The sequence below is a fragment of the Pipistrellus kuhlii genome, unplaced genomic scaffold (assembly GCF_014108245.1).
Source record: "Pipistrellus kuhlii isolate mPipKuh1 unplaced genomic scaffold, mPipKuh1.p scaffold_m20_p_47, whole genome shotgun sequence".
NCBI classification, from domain to species: domain Eukaryota; kingdom Metazoa; phylum Chordata; class Mammalia; order Chiroptera; family Vespertilionidae; genus Pipistrellus; species Pipistrellus kuhlii.
In genome coordinates, this window is record NW_023425548.1 from 1055325 (window position 1) to 1065954 (window position 10630).

Here is a 10630-nt window from a genome sequence, read left to right on the forward strand (position 1 = left end):
TTCATTGCAACACAAATTTATATCAAGTGAATTATATTACGTGGATAAGTAGCCCTTGGCAGAAAAAAGGTTTCCCAGCCCTACCTTATAGGGAACTCTGCAGCTAGGAAAGAGAGTAGGTTACAAGGAAGAAAAGCTACCCCTTGGGCGAACCCTTGTGAAGGACACAGGCTGAGACTTAATTGGGAGATGACAGAACCTTACCACCAGAACAACAGTAAAACTCACATTCTTCTCTAGCCCACACGCACCCTGCAGCCCACACTCTGGGCCATAAAACACTTTAACGGGCATAAAAGATTGGAAATCACACAAAGGATGTTCTTAGACACAATGAAATTAAACTAGAAACCAATAACAAAAAAACCCCTCAGATATCTGGAAATTAAAATCTCAAGAGAAATTTAAAAATATTTTGAACGTGAAAACAAAATTTTTTTAACTGAAACTTTAATTAACATCAACATTTGTGGGGTGCAGCAAAAGGAAAACTTATCGAGGAAAATTTATAGCATTAAATGCTCATATTAGAAAATAAGAAAGATCTGAAATCAATAACCTAAGCTTCCACCTTAGGAAACCATATATAGAAGACCAGTTTAAGCCTAAGGCTACCAGAAGAAAATAAACAGAAGCCTAAAAATTCAAAACAGAAAAAAATATAAAAAGAGAAAAGACAATGAAACCAAAAGCTGGTTCTTTAAAAAGATCAATAAAATTGACAAATCTCTAGGTAAGCTGTATACAGTTAGGCAGACCTAGTAGAGCAAGAACAATGGGTCATGTGTGGGAAGGTCATCAGGATGGAAATCCCAGGTGCCTAGCAATGGACAATCAATGGTAGGGTGGGACCTCACCCTCAGGGTGACTTTTCATCCCACACTACAATGCTGGTCGTGCAATTTGGACCCTGTGACCTTTCCTCCCTGAGATAACATCTACTTCTCAGTTGTATTTCAGCGCCAGGCCCCGACAAACAACAAAACCAGCCCTGGATGACATCAGGACCAGCTGCATTGAGTAAGGATTAGTCAATCAGTGGAGACCACAACGCTGACAGGGCACACCTTGGAAAACTGCTGAGTATCCTATTAAGATCTCTTCCCGGGACTTCCCCTAAAATCTCTGCCCTGAAAACACTTAGGACAGAGGACTCAGAGTGCCCTCCCTCCAGGGAGCATGTCCCTGCCTTTCCCTTTCCTGGCCTGTCCCCTCCAGGCCCCAGGCATATTACTCTTAGTTTCCTCACTCCCAAGCTCCAGGGCCCTTCCTTTACCTCTACAACTTGTTTCGTAAGCCCATTTCTTCTAGGAATTACTTTTCTACCTCAGTAATTTACCCAATAAATGTTCTCTTAAAGTTTGGGTCTGAAAAAATAAATAAATAAATAAATAAATAAATAAATAAATAAATAAATAAATAAAGTTTGGGTCTGGTCTCTGAATGCTTTTCTAGCCAGAACCAAAGTACTAAGGTTCCTAAACCCAGGTTTGGTTTGACCCTACTGATTAGACACCTGATGCCGGTTCCTGCCACCTACAACAAGCTACCCACTCATCACCGCCCCCTTCCCCTGGGTCCCCCCACTACACCATTCCCCTTATCCCCAGTCCTGTCTGCTGGCAGCCCCATTCCCGCTGCCGCCGCTCCCACATGCTAACAGCACCGGCTCCACTTGCACCCACTAATGGCACAAAGTGATTGGTGCTGGCACCAGCGGCAGGTGCAAGCAGCAGCTACTGCCCCGATTGCCCCTCAGGAGCAGGAGAAGGTGGAGAAGACCTCAGGGGTGATCAGGGCTGGCAGCTGCCACTTGCACATTTGACAATGGCAAAGGAGCCTTAAAAACCTTTATACCCCTGGTCAGTAATCTCACTTTCTCTAAGAACAAAAAATCCTAAAGAAAGAATAAATCAGGTGAAAACCTTGGACATATCCTAAAGCAAACTCTAAAAAGTACTACAATAAAGATATAAACAAACAAATCTAGAACCAGGGAGTCCAATAACAAAAATTCCAGTAAGAGGCAACCATGGTTTGAACTAGAGCTGTGTAAATCAACGAAGAGGAGGGTCGGAGACAGAACTGTCTGCACTTGTGTACTTGGCTGGTCATGGGACCCTAAGGGAGAGGGGGAATAAAAACACCAGCTTTCAAGTCTTAATGACAGGAAGCATGGAGAGAACAGGTTTGGGAGGGTTAACAAGTGCGTTTGGTTTTGGCACTCAAGAGAACACTGACATGCCCATAGTTTGAAATTCACAGAGAGAAGTTAACAATAAACATCAAAATTATAGTTTAAGTTAATGGATAGAGGAGGGTTTAAGAAATGAAGAGAGCAAAAATGGATTAGGGAGCAAGCACTGACCTGAGGAGAATCACCAAGTGAAACCTCCAGAGGGCGCTCTAACCAACAACACGGTGTCCCAAAGATTTAGAGAGGTCAACCCGAGGGCGTTAAGGTGGGGGTCATCAGACTTTGCAATTAGTAAGGCAGAGGGCCTTTAAGATAGCAGTTTCAAGATGTGAAGAGCTTGGTAGAGCTCAGCTGATCATCCCGTCTCCTGCTGTATGCTGCTTCTGGCCCTGCAGGTTGATTCCCACTCAGGACACATCACTAGGTTCGATCCCCAGTCAGGGAGAAAAGGGGAGGCCACTGATGCATGTCTCCCTCTCCCCCTTAAGGTCCCAGGTTCAGTCAAATTGGCAAGGGCAGACCCTCCTCTCCATTGACTTCCACAGCTCTAGAACAAGCCATGTTTTTTTCCCTCTAAACATACCCTCCCACGAGGATTAAAAAATGTTAAACATAAATTTATCATATGACCCAGCATTTCCTACCCCAAAGAACAGACTCCAACGTACCTGTAAACATATATTCACAGCATTATTCATAGGAGCCAAAAGGTGGACACAACCCGTGCCCGCCAACAGATAAATGGAGAAGCAAATCGTGATACCGCGAGGCAACCGAGTACGAACAAGGAATGAAGTCTCCAGTGTGCAGTGACATCGGTGGACTTTGAACCTTAACAGTCAGACACAAAAGGGCAAATACTGCATGACTCCTCTAAGAGGTGTCCAGCACAGGCAAACGACAAAATGGGGAGGCAATTGGGGAGTTACTGCTACTGGCTACCGTTTGTTTGGGGGGATGAAAAGCTTGGAAATACACTGTGGTGATGGTGACACAGGATTGTCCATGCACTTAATGCGTCTGAGTTGTACACTCACAGTGGTTAAAATGATGTATTTGTACATTTGTGAAGTTTACAAGTTGCAAGGAACAGCACCGAAATTGTCCAGGGAAGATGTGAAAAGCGTGATCTGCTTTTTCATGACATTTCCCTCAAGAGGCTCAATTGTATACGTAATGACTGCAGGTTGTGTTTTCTGCTTTTCTACCTCGACATCCGCTATTTCTAAATAAAAGGGAAGAATTGGGGTGGGGGGAAAAAAGTCTCGTCTAAAGCTGTGATTTGGGGGAGGAGAGCAGCACCCCAGTGTCTCCGGGTGCACGGGAGTATAAACAGCTACTCAAAGCCACGGTTTAATTTTATATTTTGAAAACCAGCCAGATGTCTTCACAACAGAAGGCCGGGCCAGCTACTCGATGACAAAAACAGCGCTAGCAGGGCAGAGTGCTCCAGGGGGAAGCCCATCGGAACTGCGCGGGCCTGTGTTTTACAGCCTCCGAGCAGCACAGCTGGGAGAAGGCGGTAAACTGTACAACACGAACCACCCGACGTCTCCAAGCACACAGCCAGGAAAGGAAAAGGGAAAGTTAGGAGGCTCCTCAACCGAGGGCCTCCGGTGGCCGGCGGCACGAAGCAGCTGTAAAACACACACTACAGTAACTTTTCTTTGTGACTTTGGGGAAATGTGAACGCCGCCCGGGGTCCCGTTATCCGATCGCTCCGGTTTAGTGGGGAATTCTCCGCGATCCCTCCGCGCCGCCGGGCTCCGTCCGGCACCCCGGGCCCCGCGACCGCGACCCCGGCGCGACCCGCACCCCCGGCGCCGAGCGCCAGCCCCACCGGAAGTCGCTCGGGGCGGGCGCCGCGGTCTCCCGAGCCTCTTCGGTCCACGCCCCCGCCGCCGGAGGAGCCGCGCTCGGGTTTCAGCGGCCGCACACGCGCCGGACGCCTGGCCCGCCGCTCCGGCGCCGCGGAGAGCGCGGCCGCGGCTGCAGCCCCCGGGCCCGCGCGGGGCCGCGCGCCGGAAACGCTCCGTGAGGCGCCGAGGGGGACGGTGGCCGCGCCGGGTCTGCCGCCGCCGCCGGCGCGCGCTACTCACCGCGGCGCCGGCAACGCAGGATTCCGGCCTCCTGGGACTCGGGCTGTGGCATCTTCCCTCCCGCCACAGCCCAGGTGCAGCCGCTACCAGCCGCCGCAGTTCGGAACCGCCGGGGGAAAGCGCAGCGCCGAGCGCCGCAGGGGCCGCGGGCTCGCCCAGGCCTCGGGCGCTCGCCCAGCGCCGGCGCGGCTGCCTGGACTCTGGCGAGCGCGCGCCCCGGCTGCGAGCGGAGGCCGCGCCCGCGCCGCGCGGGTGACGTCACGCCGCCGGGGGGCGCGCGGCCCCACGTGGGCAGTCCTCGCGCGGCCCCGCACCCGTGGTCGGTCCGGGCGCTGTTTGGGTTTCCCTCTAATAAAAAGCTTTGTCCGTGAGCAGAGGAAAGGATGGTCAGCGCCCCTTGTGATAAATTCGAGATGCTGGCCGGAGTGTGAGGGTTAAGCGTCCACGGGGAAGCTGGGTCCAAAGCCCCCCGGGAGTGAAGCGGAAGCGCCCGGGGCGACAGCCACGTGCAGCCACATTGGCCTCGCCTGACCACACACGGAATCTTGGATGTCAAGCCTGGCGGACCTGCTTAGTCATCAAAACCTGCATTTTACCAACAGCTCAGTTGGCGCTAAAATGCCCGTGGAGCAGCATTGTGGTTAAACCCGGGGTCTTTGAGATTGGGGTGATTAGCGAGTGTACGGACTGTGCTAGTTTGGCCTTACAATTGCCAGATGCAATACAGGCCTGAAACATGAATTTCAGATAAACAATAATTTTGTACTATAAGCATACATACTTATACTAAAGTATTACTGTTTGTCCAAAATTCACATATACCAGGCATCCTGTATTTTTGCTAAATCTTGCCACCCTAATCTCGGGCAACTTCTAACATTAGTTTTCTCATCTATGAAATAGGAATAACAATAAAAGGACCTATATCATAAAGTTCTGTCGTTGAAAGATAATCCATGCAGAGAGTACATACCAAGTGTATGAAAGATAATGCTCAGTAAATATTAACTCTTTAATTATTTCATACTGGTGCGTCTTAGGATAAATTCCTAGAAGTATGCCTTTGTTATAGAACTCTGGCTTAATTTACTAGAAGGGCTTGTCTCAGTCTTTGGTCAAACCAAAAAAACGGTGTTTTGTGAAAAGCCTTGAGCAGATTAGGAGATACTTCTCTACTACTGTAGCTGCAGAATACAATTCAGACTTTAAATTCCCTTACGAAAACAAAAAGTTGTCACCTCCCAGCAAGTAAGGATTTCCTCCCAATCACACCAAATAACTGGATATTTCCTCTCAATCACACCAAATAACTGGATATTTCCTCCCAATCACACCAAATAACTGGATATTTCCTCCCAATCACACCAAACAACTGGATGTTGATTCGAATTTATTTTCTATTCCAGAATCAACTGAATCAGTAATCAAGAGATTGTTATTAAGCAACATTTCTAGTGAAGAACTAGAAATGATGTCTAGTGATTGAACTAAATTATTAGAAAGCTGACTGAATATTAGGCCCAGGGCTCTATAAGAACATTTGACTTTTTCTTTCTGCGAGCTAATAGTTACATCCTCCTTCATTATACTTAAAAAAAATTCTTAAATTTTAAAACTAGAAAATTTAAGAGGATGCTCTATATTTCTACTATTTTTTTCCTGTTGCTATAGAATTTCTATTTTGTATTTTACTCTAATTTTAACAGATTTGTGGGTCCATTATAATCCATCTTTTACTAGGTATAAAATATGGGCCAAGCATATAATGATAATTTTGTACTGCTTATTTTGTACTTATTTTGTACTGCTAGATTAACCTTTTAAAGTCTGATACAGATGAGCACAGGCTTTTCCCATGTCTTTCTTGCAACAGAATTTATAGAGTATTTTGCTAAATATGTCAGTATAAAGACATTGTACACAGGTTCCTTTTTCTTTACATTGCCTTTATTATCTCAAAGAACACAAGCTTCAAGGAGGGAGTGGTGTTTGCCGGCGCCATTTCTGCTGCACCCCAGCACCTCGGAGACTCCGGGCCTGGGATGACCACTAGCTCAATCACTGACTGAATGAGCAGAATGGATGAGCCCAGCTGTTTATTATTGTAAAAAACACTTTATGTGCTTGGCTCAGTGGTTGAGTATCAACCTATGAACCAGGAGGTCACAATTCGATTCCTGGTCAGGGCACATGCCCAGGTTTCGTGCTTGATCTCCAGTAAGGGGCGTGCAGGAGGCAGCCAATCCATGATTCTCTCATCACTGATGTTTTTAATAAAGATATTAAAAAAAAAAAGTTTATGTCTTCTCCAGCATGGGCTATGTTTAGTGGTCCTGTCCTAAGTCTTCCCCATTCCTTTTTACTCCTTTCAGTGTATTCCTTCCCTTAGTTTCTCATTCTCTTTGTCTTTGTGAATTAAATATACTTCACTTTCCCAGCCACCTGCACCAGATGGATGCAACAGACATCCCCTGTACCGGAGGGAAGTCCTATGGACATCTGCGAGTGTGTTCACACAGGACAGACTTGGACCCTAGCTGCTGCTTCCCCGATCCCAGTTAAGCAGTTCTCGAGTCAGAACAGAGATTATCAACAGGACCCGCAGCTGAAGAAGTGTCAGGAGAGCTATAGGCCAGAGTTAAAGGAGAAGAGACATGAAAAAGGCAAAATCAAAAGTGTCTCCAAGTGATGGGACAGATGGGAACAAATGGGAGCTGGACGGGGACACCAGGCAAGTGGACTGGACATCAGAAACTCAGGAATCCCACTAAGCAAAGTGCCAATGCCATTATCGACGTTGGCAGCAAGAAAGGAACCAAAGTGAGTATTACCAACCAAGGCCTCTGGGAGTATCTTTGTGGGAAGACCACGGGGTCAGGCCGCCTTTCTGGAGTAGAAATAGAGTTGGCAAAGGCTCCCAGGGCTCCCAGGACCAAGTGAGTTAGCAAACGACTGGAGATGATTATGTGACAGAGTCTCAGCTAATCGACAGCATACATTTCCAGTGTTCAAGGTCCTGCCACCCAGGGATTGGGTGGCCGATGACTGACAAGGGCTATCGTTAAAGGACCAAGGAAGGAGTCCTGTTGAAGACCACTCTGGCTGTATTTCATATAATGTCACCATGTTCCCAATTTGTGCTCTTCTCTGTGTTGAAGGCCGAGGGGACTTTTTAACCCTTTATTGATGAAGATTATTTGCTTTCATTTCATCCAATGTCTCCAGTTCTGGGAAGACAGTATCCAGATACCACTGAAATGATTTGCAGCCCAATCGTCTCCTTAATTCAACACGCTCACTAATGTTTCCATAGGGGGCGGACTTCAGATCAGGTCTTTGTAAAAAAAACTGCTCCTAAATGGAAATGAAGAGTCTCATTAAACCAAAACAATCTTTGGTCATCAAATCATGACATCACAAGAACTTTACAAACAATTAAAAAAAAACAAACACCTTCAAACTTCCTCTGTATAGGAACACACACAGAATCTGGGACTTACCCCACACATATGCACAATATGTGCTGTGATGGATCATGGCAGAGGTAGGGCATACCCCCTCTCCCTTACTGTCTCAGTGAGACTCACGGACAAAAAGCCCTCCCTGCCCCCTTCCAACCAGCACTGTCTTGGGTTCAGAAATGGGGACGATGTGGTAGCTCAAGGCAAACAGACTCTGGAGGAAGACAGCCTGGGTTTAAATATTGGTTGGTTCTGCTACTTATTAACTAGGTAACCTTGGCCCCTATCCTCACGAGGTTGTTGTGAGGACTGGACACTTTAATACACACAAAGCCCTGGGGAGATGAAAGCTAGTAGTGTCATGTCAGTGTCGGCCACTGTTATTACCATACCCCGTTAGCCTTTTACACTTTCTGATTGAAGGAAGCCCCAAGGATGAATATCTAACGCACCAAACTGCTTCATATTAAAAATAGTATTCTAAGTAGCTCAAAGCCTCCTTGTGTTTTCCTGTGTATTCCCAGTGCCCAGTGTCCAATGAGAGGAGCTTGCTCATTTAAATTAGCATATTTTGGGCATGCCATGTTGGATTCTCCCAGGGACCCTTGGCCACTGGAGGTCTTTGCCATCTTCTCTTGTCACTGCCTAGCTCCCCGGGGTGGTTGATGCAGGGGGTGAGTGAGCCTAAGGGTGGGGGAGGGGTGTCATATAATTTCATTTTGGAGTGAAAACAGAGAAGTCCTTAGGCAATATCACCCTGTTGGAAGCCTTCTCTTATCCAGTGTCATTCACTGAGGTTCCCGTGTGCTGTCGCATACAGTCCATTGAGTATGCCAAACATCATATTCTTTTTAAGTTAGAGGAACTTTTTGTCATTATACCCTCTGTGACATTCAATAAACCCGATCCTAGCTGTGATCAAGTCAACTATTTAAATCTGTGATCGGAGTTCACAGGAAAAAAAAAAATCAACAATCAGAGCACACAGTTACCAAGAAACTATAAGCAGCATAATTTAGAGATTAATTCAGGGGTAGAACTCTGGGCTTAGAAAGCTTACATTTTACTTCATCCTCTCTAGTACTAAGTGCCTTTTTAAAGTGAATCATGTTTTTTTTTTTTAATCAAGAAATATAATACATACCAAAAATTCATAAAACATAAATGCATAATGGATTATTGAAAAATCAATGTTGGTAATGCTGACTAGGTCAAGAAATAGGACATAACTCGCATCCCAGAAGCCCCTGGCCTCCCCCTTCCTGGAAGCATCCTCTCTCTTAGTTTTCGATGCCTTCTTGATTATGGAGTCACTTCTTTGCTTTTTCTTTCTAGCTTTGGTATCTAAATATGCATATATAGATTATATGGTTTAATTTTACCTATTTTAACTTATAGAAAAACTAGAGGCCCGGTGCATGACATTTGTGCACGGGGGTGGGGAGGGGGTGTCCCTCAACCCAACCTGCACCATCTCCAATCTGGGACCCCTTGAGGGATGTCCAGACAGTAGGATATCCCTCTCACAAACCAGGACTGCTGGCTCCCAACTGCTCGCCTGCCTGCTTTCCTGATTGCTCCTAACTGCTTCTGCCTGCCAGCCTGATCACCCCCTAACCACTCCCATGCCAGCCTGATTGATGTCTAACTGCTCCCCTGCGAGCCTGTTTGCCCCCAACTTCCCTCCTCTGCCGGCCTGGTCATTCCTAACTGCCCCTCCCTTGCAGGGTTAATCTCTTCCAACTGCCCTCCCTTGCAGGCCTGGTCCCTCCTAATTGCCCTCCCCTGCTGGCCATCTTGTGTTGGCCATCTTGTGCCCACATAGGGGCAGGATCTTTGACCACAGGGGGGCAGCTATCTTGATCTTATGTGTTGGAGTGATGGTCAATCTGCATATTATTCTTTTATTAGATACGATAGAGGCCTGGTGCACGAGAGGAGGCCAGCTAGTTTGCCCTGAGGGTGTCCCGGATCAGGGTGGGGTTCCCTTGGGGCATGGGGCGGCCTGAGCGAGGGGCCTGTGGTGGTTTGCAGGCCAGCCATGCCCCCCAAGCAACCCAAGCACAGGTCCTGGTATCTGGGATATATTTACCTTTTACAACTGAAACTTTGTAGCCTGGAGCGAAGCCAAGCCTCCTGCTTGCTCTGCGGCTGCTGCCATTTCTGTTTGGATTTGTTTTCCGTCTATAATTGAAACTTTGTAGCCTTGAGTGGAGGCTTAGCCAGGTAGAAAGCACGGCTTCCTCTGTTGCCTGGGAAACCAAGCCTCCTTCCTGCTCTCTGTGGCTGTAGCCATCTTGGTTGGGTTTATTTGCATACTTGCTCTGATTGGCTGGTGGGTGTGGCTAGTGGGCATGGCTTGTGGGTATAGTGGAGTGATAGTTAATTTGCATATTACTCTTTTATTATGTATACTATATTTTACTGTATTTGGCTGCTTTTGTTCTCCATTATGTCTTTAAGATTTACCTATACTGTTGTATCTATTGTTGGTTGATTTCCGCTACTATAGCAATTAAATATATCACATTTATCCATTCTACTTTTTTTTTTTTGGAGGGGGCACCCGGATATGAACTGTATCCATTCTACCTTTGATGAGTGTTTGTGCTATATTCATTTGAGGCAAATAAATAGTGCTGTTTATAAACATTCTTATTATGTGTTCTGGTACTCAAAAGCACGCATTTCTATAGACTGGAACAGTTGGATCATGGGATAGTCATATCTTTTACTTAATGTTTCCCAACTGTTTTTCCAAAGTGAGCTTGTGATATAAGCACTCCCACCATCCCTGTCGAGAATTCCTGTTGCTTGCTAACACTTGGTCCTATCAGATTTTAAATTATAAATATCTCCCTGAATTATTGTTG

The 10630-nt window shown here is 46.6% G+C and overlaps 1 protein-coding gene across 8 annotated transcripts in view; it reads right to left on the reverse strand.

Annotated features, from left to right (window-relative positions):
- GALNT11 (polypeptide N-acetylgalactosaminyltransferase 11) overlaps positions 1-4757 on the reverse strand; it is a 48804-nt gene extending 44047 nt beyond the window's left edge. Inside the window, exons 1-2 of one of the 8 annotated variants that reach the window (XM_045572398.1) lie at positions 4297-4512; positions 2866-3028 (exon numbers count right to left, since the gene is read on the reverse strand). Coding sequence is in view for 1 of the 8 variants with exons in the window: in XM_045572400.1 (XP_045428356.1) it covers positions 4297-4348 (52 nt within the window). In the remaining 7 variants the exon portion in view is untranslated. Of the gene's footprint in view, positions 1-2865; positions 3029-4037; positions 4063-4296; positions 4513-4662 lie in introns of those variants that run through there. The other 7 variants (XM_045572396.1, XM_045572400.1, XM_045572394.1 and 4 more) reach the window with 7 other exon arrangements.
- Positions 4758-10630: the final 5873 nt, after the last annotated feature.